Here is a 20,509-nt window from a genome sequence, read left to right on the forward strand (position 1 = left end):
CCAAGGACCTTTTTGGCCAACACCTTTCCTTCCCGACCCCTCCATGCACATGCATGCATCCCCTGGTGGCAGTTCATCTCTTTAGAGAATAGGATTGGTCAGTAGTAGATGGTTTGACCAGAGTGCTCCTTTAACATTCACCTCTGCCCCATTTTTTCTTGTTATTTTGGGAAGTGTTAAGAATTTATATATATATATATATATATATATTAAACCCATATAAATAGTTGGTGGCCTACCCAAGGTCCATCAGGAAGAAAAATCTGAACAACCAAGAGCAGGCTATTGACTGTGACATCTGCCATTGATTAGTCCTAATCCAATCCTACTAAATTGCACATTTTGCAATACATTAGGTTTCCCTGTGGAATACGAAAAGCCTCTCCAGGATATTCCAAATATTCTGCAAATGAAAAAAAAAAATGTGTGGCCATCTTTAGTGAGGTTTCACCCTCAGACAATTTTAATGTGATAAAATCCACTCTGTCCTAACATTGTTTAAAGGTAAACAGCTGCTTTAAAGTATTGGTTGGCAATGGTGACTGAGAGGTAGAGAAGTGTACTGGCATGGAGGAATGTGTCATCTTATCATTGCCCAGGTGTCCCGTTAGATTACACTATTCTCATATAGTCACTCTGTAGGGCATTTCCCCAGACTTACATTATACATAGTCGCTGTATTATATTCTGGACCATTGAGAAGCTGAGATTAGAACGTTTCTAGAAATGTTTTTCTGCCAATTCTTCTGCTCCTGTTCTGTATATTTCACTTAATAAACCTTTGAATTGTTCTTACATCGTTGTATCATTACTATTCGACCGACGGATATTGAATGTGTATGGTCAGTGTCTAACTGGGTGCCAAGGGTCCACCAGTGAAATAGGGCTCCCACCTCTCTGTTACTGTACATGGTAATGTTACCTGATCACTTAAATCTCATGCACATAAATACAGGTTGTTGTTATTGTTGATGACTGAATGGGCGATATGGCAATGACTAGATGATTAACATGACGTAACAGTATTGCTCCTTCTAGGAGCCATTACGCTTTTATTTTTCTGTTGACAAAGTCATATGGAGGCTTGTTTTTTGTGGGACCATTTGTACTTTTAAATGACAACTTTCATTTTACCATATAATATAATGTGGAACCAATGTATTGTGGTATGCTTGGGTGAAGAAGATGCCTGCAGCAAGAAGGGTAAGGGAAGCACGTCTTGTGTCGCAGAGAGAGAGTGAGAAGATGGGCCTTCTGCTACCCTGACACAAGTGCCATTTTGCAATCTTACTGACAACATAGCCAATAAGGAACAGAGAGAGGACACACTTTAGCTCAGGGGTCCATCTGTTACTCTGTGGGCAAGTCCAGGCCTGGGTATGGCCACCCTTTTTCTTATAACTCTTCGTCTTCGTACATCATCTCATCTAATTGTATACTGAAAAACAAACATGGGCACTAATTAATTTAATAGATGATTATTTAAAATGTTACAAAATGATACATGACCCTATACCCTATACCAATGACACACTATCACATAAAGACATCAATAAAAGATAGTATTCAAATATTGCATCCTGCCCATGTAGGTATCAACCACCATAAACCATATCAACCTACTATCATGCAGCAGTAAGCTACCATTATCTATGAGCCCTGCAGTCAGTAGGAGGACAAAAATCACCAATGTAGTAAAATACCTAATAGCATGGTATATAAAATGAAAAGATAATAAGCTTACCCATAATGTCTATATGACGATAGTGCCAACCCCTGTGGCGTCATATCGACATTATGAGTAAGCTTATTATCTTTATGTGGCGAAGGTTATGATGAAATTGTTGGGATATATAGGTACTGTCACACAGAACTTTTGTGTATACTCATCTCATCTAAGTAGAAAGGTGGTATGGGAAATATCAGAGGTACGAAGGTGCCGTGATAATATCGAGTTACGTGAAGTGGGGATACCATGACTGGACTCCTCTGACACACACACACACACACACACACGCTCTTGCTCTAAATTTTTACAGGGTGTGCATGAGCCCCTATTTTATGTGTAATGAAAGGTGCCCTTCATTTTTATGGCAGCCCTTGCACTTGGTGCATTGGCTTGACAAGTCTATCCTGAAAAATTTAAACAGGAACGCGATGATAGTTACCAGTGTGTGGTGTTTCCCCTTTCGTCTATGGCATCTATGGTTGTCAGAGATGACGGGAACCAAGGTGAGAAATGAGCCAGCTTTTATGGAGTGCTTGAGGATTTTTTTTTAATCTTTTTGGTTTCTCTACAAGTACAGGAAGGAGTGTTTCATAACTTTTCCCCCCACTTTAAATTGGACCACATTGGGGTGGGTACACAATATTGTCAGCATGTAAAAGTGGTGTAATTCAGGGACCAGGGAAGCTTTCATGCATCTATGCATGCTCCCCCTGCTGTCCCAGTTCCATTGCCACAAGGCTCTTTCTCAAAATTTTCACAGTGTGTGCATGAGGCACTCCTTTATGTGTAATGGAACTTGCCAAACTTAAGCAGGATGGGTCTGTCAATGTCACACAAACGCAATGACACCAGTCACAGTGGCGTTTGATTTTAACCTGGAGATCGTCAGGTGTATGGATGTTGGACCCCCTCAATCTCTTACTTGTCCCCTGTCCTGTGGACAACCTCTTTATGAAACAAACTTGTAATGGGGATGATTAAAAAAAAACATGATGTCATGTTACATATTTTACATGAGTTGTTGTGTGATTCCAGATTCCTCAGAAAGGTTACAGATTATAACTTTCAGATATTTTCTCTCCGTGTTTAGTGAAACCACCATTGAATATTAATAAAAGAATGCAGCTTTTGGCTTCCTTCGGCAGGTTTGTAGAGAATAACTAGAGTAGTGACAAGCATGCATGGCCCACAGCCTAATTCAACTGGAATATTGGGGCCACCATAGTCGTAACTGTGGGGGTCCACAAAGCACCTTATTTATGCCCCTTACTGTGGGTATTGGGGATAGGGCATAACTACTTCAGATGGGAATGACCCTTTAATAAGTGGGGAGAGCCTACCTACCCAATCACCTACCTATAAAGGTGAGGTTGCATTAATAATGTGTGCGTCCTACAGAAGGGTGTTATAGATGTGTAGGAAGCACATGCATTGTATCATTGTATGTGGAAGTATGTTATTAAGGCTGGGTCACAATTAGCAATGTATTGTGGGCAATGTTCTCACCTGTAAGAAGAAAACAAAACAAATATAAAACAGAAATAAAAAGCATAGCTGGAAAAAATATTTTTTGTTTATACAAATACTGTATATTGCAGCAGGTTTTTTTTTTGTTTTAATTTCACAGTGTGTGAATCCAGCCTGAATGGTGGGGGGCACGAGGGGGGGGGGCAGTGGACTGGACAAAATATGGACAAAAACGTAGTCCTCTCGAAGCAGAAGACATTGACCACCAATCAATTTAATCAGCTCTGTAAAAAAGAAAATAGATTCATTAAATCAGGGATGGGGAACCTTTGGCCCTCCAGCTATTGCAAAACTACAATTTCCATCATGCCTGGACAGCCAAAGCCTTGCCTTGGCTGTCTAGGCATGATGGAAATTGTAGTTGTGCAACAGCTAGAGGGCTGAAGGCTCCCCATCCCTACATTAAATAGAATGAACAATCACCACAAGCAAAGCACAACAAGATACCAGCATGGACACCAGCAGAATTCCTGCAGTGCATTACAGTCATTATTGCTCAAAAAATAATATTAAAACCACTGTGGGTATGTTCTAAGTTGCGACTCTGGTAATCCCAATAACAATGCACAGCCATTGGCCACCACATGTAGACATGGCTTCACCCACATTTCACTTCTACAACTTAGAACTTACCCACAGGGACACAACCAGCCCCCTTTAAAAGTTGGGAAAACTTTGTCAGCCCAATATAAATGAAGGTGCTAGTCCTGGACAGTCCCCTAGCCTTGAATCCTTCTATAATCCATATGTAATGCTGTGTTGTTAATAATAAAACACATACTTAGGGTTTTATGATTACTTGCTAAAGTGTTATGCTAATAAAACAAGTGCATAACATTGGGTTTTATAATCCAAAGTCTTGAGAGGGTGCGGTGTATGGGCTGTAAGATCTTTACTATCACGAAATAAACTAATAAACACAATCCGTCATCATAAGCTGTTCTCCTACAGATGCCAGACAAGCCATCTGATAGATGCATATAAAATATCTATAAACTGATTGAGCTTCAATGAACTGATGTACTATATAAAGAGGCCCGAAAGAAAAATTATTTGCACAGTTGACTTTAGGAACGAGCAAACGCTTCCACCATTAGACTCTTATCTTCAAGAATCCTACAAGAAAACATGACCCACAGTATGAGCCACTCGTCTTCCAAATCCTTCAAGGGTCACTGCCATAGTGGTGTTTACCACTCTAAATTTTCCAGCCATATTTCTCCAAGCCATCATGGAGGAAGCCATAAGGTCCATCACAAAAGAATTTCCACGTCCCATCATGGTGGCCACTGCAAAATGCCAATAGTTCATGCACACTCTTTCTCTGCACACTCTTCTTCTGGTCATGGACACGGTGCCGCTCATGGTGGACACAGTCATGGAACTGATCATGGATGGAAGAAGACTGGCCTGATGAGTATTAATGAGAAGGAAACCTTACAACATCTCAACCAGCGACTGTCCTCCTATCTGGAGAGGGTTCGTTCTCTGGAGCAGGAGAATGCTCTTTTGGAGAGCAAGATCTGTGAGTGGTATGCCAACAATGCCCCCAGCTCACTGCCTGATTTCAGCCAATTCTTCCGGACCATCCAAGAGCTCCAAAATATGGTAATAATATGTGTATAAGGGAAACATTGGCTAGCTGTAAGTAGAATATATATTGTAAGAACATTCTTAAAACTTCATAGATGTATCTGGGTTAATTTTCTAATATATATATATATATATATATATATTTATTTAAACATTAGAGTCTATGTATATAGACGAGCACTGACAATATTGTTCTTCATCCAACCTGAAGTGTTCATATCTTGGATGTAATATACTTATTTTAGACTCTTTCAACCTCCATGGAAAATGCAAGACTTGAACGGCAGATAGACAATGCCCAACAGACAGCCAAAGACCTGAGAACCAGGTATATGGACCATCAGAAACCATACATATCTGTAAAAGGCTGGTAAAAAAAAAATCATGAGCTAAAGTTGAGTTCCATTGGGTTAATGTTAATGTTACTTTTCACTGGATCAACAGTGCTATGCACTTTATTTTTTGTTCATTGATTTCTCAGGTACCAAATGGAAGTAAGCCTCAGAAACGCTATTGAATGTGATATTGCCGATATGAGCAGGAACTTGGGTCAATTCAGTTTGGAAGCTCAAGACTTAGAGACACAAGTTCAAAGTCTTCAAGAAGAACTTTACCAAATAAAAAGTAACCATGCAGGAGTAAGTCTTCCCCTGTAGATGCTCTTACTGTGCTAAGTCAAGTCTACTGAAACTATATCACTGTTTCATATTATTTTTCACTTAAAGGAAGTGAATTTCCTACAACAACAGCTCGGGGCCAGAGTGAACGTAGAAATGAATGCTGCCCCATCTGTTGACTGGAATCAAGTGTTGTCCGAAATCAGAGATGAGTATGAAAACCTGATGGAAAGAAACCTGATGGAGGTTGAGAACATGTTCCTGACAAGGGTAATACAAAGATTCCTATGTTTTAGTGCATATAAAGTTTTCAATAAACCATCATGTAACTGGCTTATATAGGCACTGTAATGGGCAATAGGACCGGACCTATTGTGCTGCCCCACCACTTTGACTTTGGGGCCAAATTTGAGACTAGAATCTCCAGGATGTAGAAGCTGGAATTACTCACAAGAGCTACCAGGTCACCATCTCAAGAGTGCTGATAGCAGCTGACCCACCAGTCCATGTGACACCAGTGCAGGGCACCAAAGAGTTAAAAGGCAAACTTGGCTTTAGGTGTAGGTCATAAGTGGGGGCAAAGAAACTCCTGGCCTACAGTCCAGGTCATACATGATACAAAAAATCATGCAGAGGCGAAGAATGAATAATGAAAGAGACAGGTCAAGAGTAAAGATGAGCGAACATGCCGAGGTTCGGGTTCGCATGAACCTGAACTCTCGGCGTCTGATTCCCGCTGTCTGCAGCCTCCGTAAAGAGGGTGGATACAGCCGGAGAACCGCCTGGAAAGCTGGGATACAGCCTATGGCTATGGCTGTATCCCAGTTTTCCAGGCGGTCCTCCGGCAGTATCCACCCTCTTCACGGAGGCTGCAGACAGCGGGAATCAGATGCCGAGAGTTGAGGTTCATACGAACCCGATCCTCGTCAGGTTCGCTTATCTCTAGTCAAGAGCTATGGATCTCGTCTATAATGTTCTTATACCTTAATTAGAAAACCCATTTAAAAATGTTGCCACTAAACATGTATAAAGTCTGACCTGAATTTTACTTATCATTTCCCTTTCTTGAAGAGCGCAGAATTAAACCGTGAAGTTTCCTTTGGTGCCGAACTACTGCAATCTACAAGTAATGAGATCATCGACCTGAGACATTCTGTGCAAGCCCTGGAGATCGAGCTGCAGAGTCAGATAAGTCTGGTACGAGAAGTAGGGGAATGTGCTGGAATCACTGTTATTAAATAAAGCCCCATCTGGGGTAACTTGCAATATATGTCTTATCCTACCAACGTCAATAAAATGCATTCTAGCAGATAAACACATAAGCTTGAGCGCCTGGGCCGAAGGCAAAATCTGTAACAGGACCCCCTTACCTTTGATAAAACTGGTATTTTCCAATTTCAACTTTTTGCCCCTTTAGGCACCAGGACCAGGGTATGACCTCCAAGACTCTAATTGTTGCATCTTGGTATTATGTCTTTTAGAAAAATTCTTCAGAGTCTACTTTGGCTGAAATAGAAGCCACGTTTGGTGCCCAACTTGCTCACCTCCAATGTCTGATTGATAATATTGAAGCTGAACTGGAACAAATCCGATCTGATCTAGAAAGACAGAACTATCAGTACCAAATTCTAATGGACCAGAAGAACCATTTGGAGATGGAGATTTCCACATACAAACATCTTCTGGAAGGCCATGACATTCAGTACGTGACTAATGTTACTAATAAGTTTCATTCATTAAAATATTTAATTCCCCATAGATATAACAAGTAAGCAGGGGTCAGAAATTAAAGGGTTACTGCCATTTAAAAAGCATTTGACATATAACAACATCTGAAAAGTATTGATTGGTCAGGGTCTCAGTGCTGAGACAACACAGTCTCTAGATATAGCTGGGAGAAACGTGCAAAAGCTCCCCCGTTGTGCACTCAATCTGAATCATTACATAGGTTGGACACCATAGATTTATTATAGAGCCCAGATCCTACAAAAAGATGGACTGAGCAGTGAGCCAGGCAGTGAAGCACGCTTCTCCTGCCTTTCTCTAGAGTTTGGTGGGGATCCCAACCCCAAATCATTTAAACATTTGACAAGTCTGACAATCAGTAGGGGTCCCAGGGTTGAGATCCCCCATGGTGGCTTATCCATATATGCAACAAGCGGAAAGGCCTGGAAATTTTCCCATGAAGCTTTGCTATAAAGCACTGTATACAGTATTTGTCAGGTCTTGTTGATTATATGACGTAGGTCAATTTCTATTGAAACCCATATGTAAATTCTTTCTCTACACAGTGTCCCAGCTCATGATTTCTCAGCAGCCAAGCATGGTAAGTACAGCTATGATTTAGCTGTTGAAATTATGATGCATAACAATTTATATTGTGACTCACAAAGATCTACTTCTTATCCAGGGCACCATCATCATCACCATCATCATCATCATAGAAAGTGTTAGACTGAAAACACTGTCCCCATGAAGACCTTGGATATGATATGAAACCTCACGATAAAGAAGAATGCCCTTCACACTGTTTTGTCTTTAGTTGACTGTACCTTTTCTGGGCTTCATAATCTTTTTTTCATAAAGTTGGTGCATAGCAAGTTATTTCTATATGGGAATCTCACTTATTGTGAAAACTGGTAGATATATGGATATTATAGATAGGTATTTAAAACTACTGTTGGTTAGATTGGTGTAAAGTTGCCCATACGCATAAGGTTTTGACCAGGTAGAACCGATTGAGCGTTCCTGCAAACAAACCCATCAACAACAGGCCAGATCATTGGCAGATCAGAAGAAACACACAGTAGGGTTCTACGAGGTGGCAAAATCTACCAATCATGCCGTACACTTATATTTTAGCCCCAGTCTAAAGCTGACCATACACATGAGATAATGGCAGATTTGGCTAGTGCCACCGACCACTGTTTTTCTCCTGTGACATGGCCAACATGTCCCACCATGGCACTCTTGGTCTGAGGCCAAACTTTTGTCAAGCCATATTTGGGAAGGGAACATCTTTCCAGTAGACAAAGTTCAGAAGGTAGCAAAAAGAGAATGAGGGTAATAATAATGATTGAGCATTATGGACTTGACTAAAAGTGTATTTGGCAAGTGAACATGATACCTTCTTGTATAAGCTAAATAATAGAACTCAACCAACCATCCAAACTTTCTCTATAAAGTTAGAGATTAAATTCTACAACAATTTGGCCTTAACTTCAAGACTGTTCCATCAAAAATAAAGAGGGTCTTGAGTTTTTATGTTGTGACTATGTGTCACCATCAATGGCCCTTCTGTTTACAGTGCTAGAACCAAGTGATAGAACCATGTCTATGATCTATACATTGGCCATAAATTGCAGTTATAAAGTTATATGGAACAGTCTTATGCAGTAGCCGAGTGTACTAGAAAGATCTTAATGATCTCATAAGTATTCCCATGTTTAGTGTAAGAATAGATTTGGACTGGATGGTCATAATTTTGGAACTTCTATGAATCTGTTTACATTTCCTCCTTCTTCTTCTTACTAAATAAAGATATCAACAGCAAACCATCTTTAATTCTCCTGGAGGTCATTTCCAATATTATTGAGGTATCTTTTAAGTGGAAACAATGGTAGTCTCCATTATACATGATCTAACTCATAGTGGATGGCACTCCCTATTGCCCACCATAAAACAACCACCTCTATAATGGGTTCTATAAAATACAAATCACAAGTTCCATTGCAGGCGGTTAAAAAAAATAGTTTACATGTCTTATTTCCATTATGAAATCAGCCACTTATATACCATATTGCTACATGCTCTCACAGTAACCGAAACCCCAACTGGGAGACCTCATTTTTAGTAATGATCTTATAGTAGGGGGTGGAGGGAACTTTTGGAAATTTAGGGTTTCTGTTTAGGGTTCATAGTGTGACAGCAACCCAAACAGGATACAGTACAGAAATTCACTTTTACATTCTACACACTTTTGGTTGCTTTCACCAAGACAATGACTCTTAACCATTTTTTGAGTCATTCAAGAAAAATACAATTTAACAATATGTCTATGACTTCGTAAGTTAAGTACCTTTTGTATGCCTTAAATTAAAGGCCTGGGTTGTGACATTAGAGGCAATGGTAGGTGGCAGGCATCTGCCCAACTGGCACATGGAGCACGTACTGTGGTGACCCAGGGGTGCTAGATGTTACTTGTAAGAGCTGATGAGGGCTATGTTACAACACTCTGCTACTGTAACTATGGATGATAGCACTTAATAACAGTCATGATAAATTTCAGAAACAAGGGCAGGGAAACCTACACGGCCAGCCTTACAGTAGATGGTGCCCTGTGCGGAATTTGCTTTCGGTAACAACCCTCTCCCCCTATCAGAATTGGTAGTACAGGGACTAGAATGTACACAGAGAGTATACTGTGTATGGATTACATGGCATTATACCTTCTATAGTGTTCCACACAGAGTATAATGCCCTCAATGTGCCCCCACAAAGTATTAAGCTCTCTTATACATCTACAACATTACTACCATACAATGATTACATATTGCTTCCATACTGCTACTAAACAAAACACAGTTATTACTGAACTCAAGGAGAACAGTGAAAAAAATTCCAATGAAGTACTCAATCAAGAGTCCCCACTGATGCCCCCAAAAATGTAAATATGCAAAACAGGAGTCCGTGGAGCCTCGGTTGCGAGTCTCAAAACACGGGATAGCCAGATATCTCTAGCCTGTTGCCACGGGGTGCCTCCATGATAGGGAGAGCACCACACCACCCTGATAAATAGCCCCTTAAGTCCCACTCGGTAAGCTCCACGGATTCCTGTTTTGCATACTGTTACTAAACAAATAAAATGATATTACCAGTGATACCACCACATAATATCTATATAATACCTCCACACCATGATCACTATCACTACCTTTACGGACCCTATAAGAGAGTGCAGTTACATCCATTGACTCAGAGGGGCGTCTTTTCTGACCAGTCATTCACTTTTCGTTTTTGTACCATCCAGCCTGGTCCATCAGTTTTCTCCTGGTCTAAATCCTTGTTCCAAAATATTCAAAAGAAACATTTTAGGTTCCCAGCACATATATAGTAGTTAGGCCACTTGTGCCCCTATATAGAAGGTAGGCCCCTCTGTGCCCCCCCCCCCATATAGTTTTAAGGCCCCCCTGTGCAGTCACATATAAGTTTGGTATGATCAGTGTACCTATATAGTTGTAAGGACTTTAAATGGCATAGGCCTTTTGTACTGTCCCCATATACTATCAGGCCCTACTGTGCAGTCCCCATATGATATCAGGCCCTTCTGTGCAGTCAACATCTCAAAAATAGTAGTGAGAAAAATAATTAGGTGTATAACCACCTGTACCTTAGCACCTCCGGACAGCCGTCCTTTGGTATCTCCGGACTCTAGAAAGAAATCCCCGAAGTCTTGGTCATCAATCCATAATCTTTTATTATTCAGGGTGCTGGTACAAACACTGCTCACAAGGCTGTTCATTCACCCAGCGTCCACCTGTTGTCTTGCGAGACTGTCCGGCGGAAAGGAGCGCGGACAGCCGACGGAATTCCGCAGAGTTTATCCGCGAAAATTCCGTACTGTGAACCCACCCTAACTGTGCACGTTTCTTAAAGGCGTATGTACAGCTAAGATAAGCCCAAAGCCACTTGTCATTGGTTTATGTAGTCTTATTAACATTACTTTATTTTGCCTTGCTGTTATTTAGACCTGACCCTTTTGTATAGTCTGCTGACCCTTGCCATATTCAATATATTATCTTCTAATTTGACCCTACCTGGACTGTTTCAGATTCTGTTCTGTAGTAATTTTCTGGTTCATATCTTCCACCATGGTCTCTTACTATTCTCTGGACTCTGATTTTGCTTTTGGCTTGTCCCTCTGGCTCAGACCACCACACCAATCGAGAAAAGCTTCATCACAACAAGTACAAGTTAACTACAATGATATAATGAGTCCCATAAACTGATTTCCAACCAATAAACATAGTACAATACTTTGAAGTGTACACTTGGTACTTAAATCAATTTTAACCACTCCTTGTGATGAGTTAACAATAAAGAAAAAAATAACCAATTATATTAGGCCATGACACATTGTACAACATTGATAGTATATTGTACAATGTAGTCTAACATTGATAGTATTCAACTTTTGTTTGAAATTGTATCATTTATGAGGGCTATATAAGTATGGTTAAAATGGAAACCCATTGGGTGCAGCCAATGGTCACTCACAATGTTTTGTAATTTTATTGGCCTTATGGAACAATCTGTATTACTACTCCAATCTTTGGTTTATTAGTAATGCTTGTATACTGCAGGTTTATTGTGATGAATATGTGCAACATGCTGATAAAATGACGTTTTATGAATTCTACTCCATATAAAAAGTGGAGAGAACCAAAGAGAAACATTCAGATCTTCTGGAACTGAACCAAACTAGTTCATGTGTGAAGGAACTTCTATTAGAACCATGCGTTACAATATTAACAACTCATCTTCTAGAGCCATCACAAGACATTGTCCCATACTTGGTCATTACCTTTTGGATTTAAGCCATATTATATCCCATGATGGAGGCCACTACAAAGCTCCTAAAGTCTATGGAAGCAAGAGTGTTTCCTTTTCCATGCAGTCTTCTAATGGTGATAGACTAGAGAAGAAACATAATGGTCAATGCTATGGAAGCCACGCAGTTTCAAAGGACAATGATGGTTGGAAAAATACTGGTTTGTTCAACATCAATGAGAAGGAAACCATGCAACATCTCAACCAACGCTTGTCAACGTATCTGGCCAAAGTTAGATTTTTGGAACAGGAGAACGCAAAGCTGGAGAGGAAGATTTGTGAATGGCATGATAACAATACACCCAGCAGATTGCCTAATTCCAGCCAATATTTTAGAACCATTCAGGAGCTTCAGAATCAGGTGAAGAGTCAAACATTCAAATTTTAATTTCTTAGATACATGATGATAAATTTTAAGGATTGGTTGAGTTATCTTGATCTACATCATGTACAGGTCTCTTCATCTACTATGAAGAATGCTCAAATTCACCTACATATAAGCAACGCCAAACTGGCAAGTGAAGACTTGAGAGACAAGTAAGCTTCATAAAAATGGATAAAACCCAATTAAAGGGGTTATCTACAAAAACATGGCCACTTTATTCCAGTGACAGCATCACTCTTGTCTCCAGTTCAGGTGTGTTTTGCAATTAGGCTGTATTCACTTCAATAGAACTAAGTTGTAAAACCCGCACTCAAACTGGAGACAAAAGTCTCTGGAAGAAAATGGCCGTGTTTTTGTAGTGCTGGATAACCTGTTTAATTAGAATTAGATATTTACCTAAATAAAGCAATGATTTCTACCTAGGTATGAGATGGAATGTAACCTGAGGAGTAGTGTTGACGCAGACATAGCTGGGCTTCGCAGATCCCTTTCACAGCTTAATGTGCAAAGACAAAACTTAGAAATTGAAGTCCATTGTCTCCAGGAAGAGCTTGTCCAACTTAAAAACATTCATGAAGAGGTAAAAAAAATTTATTTGAATCTATATGATGATTAATAAAGGTTTACCTTAAAGGGGTTATCCCACAAATACGACTCATCCCTTAGCTAGGCAATAAATATTTGAGTGCAGGGACCCCACACAATCTCAAGAACAGAGACCTGATTCTATGTTAGAATGGGGCAATGATCACATGTTCGAACCACCATTTCATTCATTCTCTATAGGAGCAGAGTACAGCACTTGGCTCTTTCTAATAGCAAATGTAGTGGAAGGCATAATGATGCCTCCCTGTTCCTGATGATCGACGTGGATCCCTATTCTTGAGACGGTGAGGGCTTCTCAATAACACAAATTCTTTTTTAAGCTTTTTTTGTTGATTTGTTAACTCAGGAGGTGAATCATCTGCAATCACAATTGGGGTGTAGAGTCAACGTGGATCTGAAGGCTGCTCCATCAGTTGATCTGAGCCAAGTGTTGTCTAAAATTCGAGAAGAATATGAGAACCTTATGGAAAGGAACCTGCAGGAAGTGGAGAACATATTTCTCAATAGGGTAATAAAGACACCATTCTAATCTTATGCATGTGGCAGTCTAGCTCTATTGTCAAGTTCAGTAATATGATTATATGACTATATAACTAGTAGCTCCCCATCTACCATGTTCTATTCATAGTACTAGTTTCTTCTTATGGGACAGAGGCCCTTTTGAGTATGCCCCAGGTTCTAGGCTTGAGAGCAACTTCTACCCCTACTTCCGTTAGAACGCCACCTCTGATAATTGTTATTATAATGAATTACCAATTCTCTTTGTAGAGCACACAACTGAACGGTGAAATGTCATCTGGTGCCGAACAAATTGTATCATTCAAGAATGAGATTGTTGATCTCAGGCATTCAGTTCATACCCTGGAGATTGAGTTGCAGAGTCAACTGAACTTGGTATGAGCCTTGGTTTACGTTATTACTGCCAAACCTAGAGTAGGTATTAAAGGGGTACTCTAGTAATTTTAAACTTTTAAAATTTTGCTGTCCTGCCAGAGAACATAACAAACATGCTATTCTTACCTCTACACGCTCCCCTGGGGTTTCTATAGCATCTCCAGGTTCCCCGCTGCATGATCCCGCCTCCACTCTGGAGACGGACCCATCTAGGCAGTCTAGCCAAAATGGGACAGCGCTGTGGGCAGTGATTGGCTAAATTGGGCTGTTCCTATCAAAAGGAGTCCGTCTCTGAAATAGGCAGGAGTGTTCAGCAAGATGTAAAATGTATGCTTTATTTTAGAAATCAACATTGTGGGGCTCATTGACGGAAGTTGAGAACATATACGGATCTCAGCTAGCTCAGATACAGAACATGGTCGATTATATAGGAAAACAGATTTCACAAATCCGATCAGACGTGGAGAGACGAAAATACAACTACCAGCAACTCATGGACCAGAAGTCGCTCTTAGAAATGGAGATTGGTGATTACAATAAACTTCTAGATGACCATGATATCAAGTAAGTCTGTATTGTGTAATAGCCATGACTACAGCCAAGATGCTAATTCCAGAAATGGATAATATAGTATTATGTGGTTTTAAAGCGATTATGTGACCATCCCCCTTTGCGTAGCTTGCTTCAAAATAGTTTCTCCCTTGGGGTCCAAATCGCTGATAGTGCCCTTATTTTAGTGCAAAATATCTTTTATTTCTGTAGGGCAGGGTACAGCGGCTGTGCCCTAGGCCTGCATCGTCTCTCTCTCTCTTCTTCCCTGCTTTTCTTCCTTGTAGCTATGCCCCTGAGCTGGATTATCTTCTGAGCTGCTGAAAAACAGAGAGGTGCTGCAGGCCTAGGGCACATCAGCTCTAGGCCTTACACCTGGGGGCTATGTTCACACTACGTATATTTCCGCGCGTAGTGTGAACCGCGAATATACGCACGTAGTTTTGAGGTTGATGCGTTCGCTTGAAAGTATACGATATATGCCCGCACAGTGCACACTACGTATGAACTTACGACCGGATCGTATATGTCGCCGTGAAAAATGAACAAGACCATTGTTTGAGGGCGGAAATGTTCGAACTCACGGCCGTGGATTTCCATGCGGTCCCGTACGAAGTACTTATTTCAGCCAAATTGAACTTGATTTTTCGATCCAAAAGGTTCTGTGTGTTTTATTGGGCTGGGCGAAGATTTCCAAGTAAATGACCTGCTTCAGATTGATTCGAAACAAGCTAGGGAAGCATAACTGTACTACGGGCGTATGTTCGCAGTGCGTACGCATACGGCCGAATGTCAATTTTTCCCACGCCCATAGTTTCAGCCGCACATGTACGGCGGCATAAGAACTGCGGACGGAATCGTACGCAGTGTGAACATAGCCTTAGGCTACGGCCGGGATCCCATGCGGCGCCGGAAAAAACTGACATGTCAGTTCACACAGTAAAGCAAGCGGCTCCGGCCGCTCACTTCACTGTGGGCTATGGGAATCTCTGATGCAGGCGCGCGCTGATGCGCCCGCATCAGAGCTCCGTGGCCGGAAAGATCATCTTAAGTACCGGCCGGGATGATCCGGGCTGACACCGGCCGTTCCGTCACAGAACGGCCGGTTGTTCACGTTGTGTGAACATAGCCTTAACCTTGATCTGCAGGAATAAACGTTTTTTTGTACTTAAACAACGGTACCAGCAGCGATTTGGAATACAGGGCAGACAATGCAAGCTACAGTATTAGTGCCTTAGGGGGTGAGGTTGATAGGGTCACAGATTTGCTTTAAGTTTTAATATTCTTCTAATACTTCTTGTTTTAGCAGATTAAATGGTTCCTTCCATCTCATTAACTTATTTCCAATCCACAGGATAGGGCATAACAAGCTGATCAGTGGGGGTCTAGGGAATGACGGGGCCACCAGACATTTTATAATATGCATCTTAGGCCTCAGCTGTCCAATATTTTTATTCTCTAAAAAAGAGCTGCCATCAGAGATGTCTGGCTGTGGCTTCTCCTTGTCCATTTTGAGTCAAATTATTATATGTATGGAGAGGTCAGGGAAAATAGTAAGTATATGGGTTTATGGTTCTACGAAAGCAGCAGCTGCTCTGTGCAACTCTCTGCCTTGGTTTGTAGAAATGGATTCAAATCTAGGTACCCCATGCTATCCTATTCATATGTTCTTAGAGGGCATATGGGCAGACAGTATGATAAATCCTCCATAATTTCTTTTATAGCTATAGTAAATAAGTATTAATGTCATATTTTGATGTACTTCTAGGGTCTCATCCCACCATGTCTCAATGAATAAAGATGGTAAGTTAAGTTCAAACTATTTGTCTTTGTGAGTTTACATTGCCCACTTAGTAAGACTTTCTCTATTAACAGTGTTGCACCGTGGTTTGAGCCACCATGGTTTGAGCCATTACATGCCCTCAGAAGATCGGCCAGGACGAGAGGCTTCTTCAAGGATGAATGGTCTACCAATATATGCATACACTGACTTGGAGTTTACCCCTTCTTTCTTTAAAACGGGATTAAGCAAGTTATAATATTTCGATAACAATAATCACAATGAGTTTGGGGAAAATAGGATCACTGTTCAGTGTTGTTCAAACAAGTTATACACACGTGTCACCAATAGAGTGACTAGTGAGCATATGCTGTAAACTATAAAGACAACTATAGAGAATATAGGGCTCATCTGAAAGGAGAGCCCAAGTAAGCCAATCCTGTTTTCCTACAGTATAAGCAAATTGCCCCCCCCCCTCCCAAAAAAAAAAAAAAAATCCGCCAAGAAGAAATTGTTGGAATCAAATGAAACTTTATATTTTTGATTGTAATGATGATATATGTACGTGATAATATTAGAGAGAAAGTTTATTAGGGGAAACTGTACAATTGAGATAAGGCCCTAGTACCTTGTTGGACCACCTCTAGTCTGGATACAAGATACGGTTAGACATGGAAGCATACAGGTTCCATTTGCCCACAGATGTCACAGCTGGGCATTTAGATCAAGAACAATTTTAGGTTGCTAAAGGTGGTCCACCATCAATGCTTGATTGGCAATAAATCTAGTAACCAGACAAACCACAGAATTTTTACAATATGGAGCGGATTTTTATGGGAAACCTTTGTGTGTGAGGAGCATTATCCGGTTGAAAGCCATGAGAGGCAACACAAATGGCCACAGGATGTCCTGTACATATCACTGAACTGTTCCTGTCCCTCGTATCACTACTTGGGGTGACCAAATGCCATATTTAATGGCTCCTCAGATCACCACACCAGCAGGGGGCAGTGTGTTGCTCCACGGCAAGGCAGGATTGAAACATTCATTATGAGGCCTCTATACTTGAACCCAATCATTGTCCAGACAGAACCTGGATTCATTGCTAAAGACAATACAGTTCCATTCTATAGCAGTCCAGGTTTTTCATTCATGACACCATGGCTAAAAAAGTAAACAGTGGCTGGCTGTCGATAGCAGGGCAGGTAAGGAGTCCCATAACATCAACGTTCTTTCTGATAAGTGCCTGGAAATAGTCTGCAAAAAGAGATCGTGGAGCCCCATTCCAGAGTCTCAAAACACAGGACTAGCCAGATATCCCCCAGGGAAGAGTCCTGTAAGGAGGCCACCAAAACCACCATATTAATGATCAGTGATCAGTAAAAATAATCTGGGCACAGACGGTGGGTGTAATGAAGGGCCACTTGTATATGGAGGGTGGGCTACAAAACTGTGGTAGCTGCCCAAGCTTGTGGAAGGATCAAATAATCCTATATTCTGGGCCATCTTGAGCCTCATAACCATGTGTATGTATTCTTACACGAAAGGTCTAGATAACAGGCAATTTATTAAAATGATCATCCTGTGTCTCTAAGTCCAGTGATGTGCCTCCTCTATCAACTAGGCAAAAGGGATCATAGAAGAATGTTTAGAAGCAAAACAATGTCTTACCAAGGGATAAACTTCCAAAAGGTATCCTCTAGGAGCCTTTATGTAGCATAATAGGGGAAAGACTCCCTCCTGTGGCGAGATCCAATGTCTAATCAGACCAGATCTTTAATCATTCACATATCTTCCTGAGACAACTGCGTGGCAAGTTCTAACACTTCCATCTAGGTGTGCCATTAGGTTTAAGCCTCAAGAACCTAAGGGGCAGGAAGAAGCATGGAGGGGCAACTAAGATGGTGTGTGGTGGCACAAACCGCTAAAACCGAATCTTTGTTTTGTTCTATGAAGACCATGTGGTCCGCGTAGTTCACAGACTTTGTGTTGACAAGACCTTGGATGAAATGTTACCTTTCAGATGTTCTTCAAAGCAGCAGATTTATGGACCATCACAACTCTAGAAGCTGAATACTCCTACTAGCTCTGTCTCCACTTGTACTGGATATGCCCATGCTTATATGAGACATGTGCCCCCTATAAATTTTATCTTGCCCTTAGAAATTGTGTACATTGAGCAGTGAGCCGCAAAATTCCCCATAATCTCTGTGATCACTGATGGATCAGGACTGTATAGTCATTCACATTTTCTATCTTGTTTTTGGACGTTTGTTGGATTTTTTATTATTATTATTATTATTATTATTATTATCATCCTTCTAAATAAAACATTTTTTATGGCACATTTGTGTTTCTCTGTGTAATTACATGGGAATGTTCAAATTGTAAAGAATTTGATGTCACCTTCTCATTAGATAGAGGGGTGTTCCACTTCGAAAATTTGATGGTCGCAATGAGGACCAACTGCCAATACTAATTGGACAGATGAGGAGACTTAGGTTGAACTGAGCATGTGTGACCCATCTTAGAAGATGCCCACAGGCAGGTCATAACTAGTGATGAGCGATGTTCGTATTTTCGTCCGAACATGACGCTAATTGTTTGTGTTCACCGATCACAAGCAATTTGTTCGATGATCGGAATGGTTATAACAATCATTTTCGAACATATTCGAAAGTATGCAACTGCGTAATTTATGCTTTTCACCTAATAATCTGGACCCATGTGAGTAACTCTAGACCGAAATGTACGCAACTGCATAATTTACTACTATACATTCATTATTTGTTCATGAATGTTCGGTGGACACGAACACAAACTGATCACAATCACTTATTTTTTATGTTCATGTTCGGGATCCGAACTGAACATCGGGATGTTCGCTCATCACTAGTCATAATCAATGGCAAAACCAAAACCATGCAGTCGGCAGAGGTCCTTTCACAGATGAAACACTTTTTGTTTCTGGACAGGGTGGAGTGTGAAACCCTTAAGGAGAAGAGCACGGTAAAATTTTTAAAGAAATGGAGACGTTTTATCGAGCTCTTTTATACGGATGGGGAAATTAAGGATCTGATGAGGGGGTTTAGGGGGACCAAATGGTACCTGACTTCTGATATTGCTGGAACATTAGGCCGTTTGAAAATGTAGTAGTCTGATACCCGATTGTGCGCCATACCAACCGTAAAACATTTGTTTTCGTCTTTTTGTTTTAGGTACCTGCATCTGTGGAAGGGGGGGTGGGGTTATTTTGTTTTCATAGAAGCATAGTTGGAACATATGACTATAGTGCCTTATATTTTGTAAGCTGAATATGGTGTCCTTACTCACTACCATACCGATCTATGTAGGGCATCTATGAGTGTTACATGTGATTCTTTTCTGTACGGACACGAAATGTGAAGTGTCCTCTTTCTTGTGGTGTGATTTACTATATGTGGAAAAATAATAAAATAGTTTGAAAAAAAAAAAACAACAACCATGCAGTCACGCAGGGGATTAGTAAATCTATAACTCTCTAAGGCTATGTTCACACATAGCAAAAATGGTGGAATTCCGCGGCGGAATTTTTCGCTGCGGAATGTTGCCAGCCTCCCTGTCGTAATGACGGTCTATGGGAGGCTCGCAAGCCTCCCATAGACTGTCATTATGACAGGGAGGCTGGCGGGATTCCACGGAGAAGAATTCCGCCGCTTTTGCTACGTTAGAACGTACATTTGAAATACGTTTCATTAAACATAACACATCAATTTAGACCTATTCAGCTTTGTGAGAAAACCCCTTTAGTTTTGTTCCTCAACTAGGTAGGATATATGATTGTATTGGGTATTTGACTTAACCCCTTAAGGACCGGGCTAATTTTATTTTTAGCGTTTTTGTTTTTTCCTCCTTGTGGATATAAGGCCATAGCAGTTGCATTTTTACACCTACGGACCCACATGAGCCCTTATTTTTTGCGTCAGTAATTGTACTTTGCAATGACAGGCTGAATTTTTGCATAAAATATTCAGCGAAACCAGAAAAAAATGATATGCGCGGTGAAATTGAAAAAAAAAATGCAATTATTTTTCTTTTGGGGGACTTCGTTTTTACGCCGTGTGTCCTATGGAAAAACTGACATGTTAAATATGTTCCTCAAGTTGGTACGATTAAAACAATATGCAACTTGTATAACTTTTATATTAACTGATGGCTTGTAAAAAAATAAACGTTCCTTA

The 20,509-nt window shown here is 40.7% G+C and overlaps 2 protein-coding genes across 2 annotated transcripts; both read left to right on the forward strand.

Moving 5' to 3' along the window:
• The first annotated feature begins 4,384 nt into the window (after positions 1-4,384).
• LOC138771838 (keratin, type I cytoskeletal 19-like) lies at positions 4,385-8,168 on the forward strand. Its single transcript, XM_069951844.1, has 8 exons — positions 4,385-4,864; positions 5,095-5,177; positions 5,331-5,487; positions 5,575-5,736; positions 6,538-6,663; positions 6,948-7,168; positions 7,758-7,792; positions 7,877-8,168. Exons 1-8 carry the CDS (start codon positions 4,385-4,387, stop codon positions 7,918-7,920), a joined length of 1,308 nt encoding a protein of 435 aa, XP_069807945.1. The 3' UTR covers positions 7,921-8,168.
• A 3,812-nt stretch (positions 8,169-11,980) lies between these two features.
• On the forward strand, positions 11,981-16,548 carry LOC138771839 (keratin, type I cytoskeletal 19-like). The gene is made up of 8 exons (XM_069951845.1): positions 11,981-12,436; positions 12,530-12,612; positions 12,884-13,040; positions 13,413-13,574; positions 13,835-13,960; positions 14,304-14,524; positions 16,278-16,312; positions 16,385-16,548. The coding sequence occupies exons 1-8, from the start codon at positions 11,981-11,983 to the stop codon at positions 16,546-16,548; spliced, it is 1,404 nt and encodes a 467-aa protein (XP_069807946.1).
• The last annotated feature ends 3,961 nt before the right edge of the window (positions 16,549-20,509 follow it).

The sequence above is a fragment of the Dendropsophus ebraccatus genome, chromosome 14, assembly GCF_027789765.1.
Source record: "Dendropsophus ebraccatus isolate aDenEbr1 chromosome 14, aDenEbr1.pat, whole genome shotgun sequence".
NCBI classification, from domain to species: domain Eukaryota; kingdom Metazoa; phylum Chordata; class Amphibia; order Anura; family Hylidae; genus Dendropsophus; species Dendropsophus ebraccatus.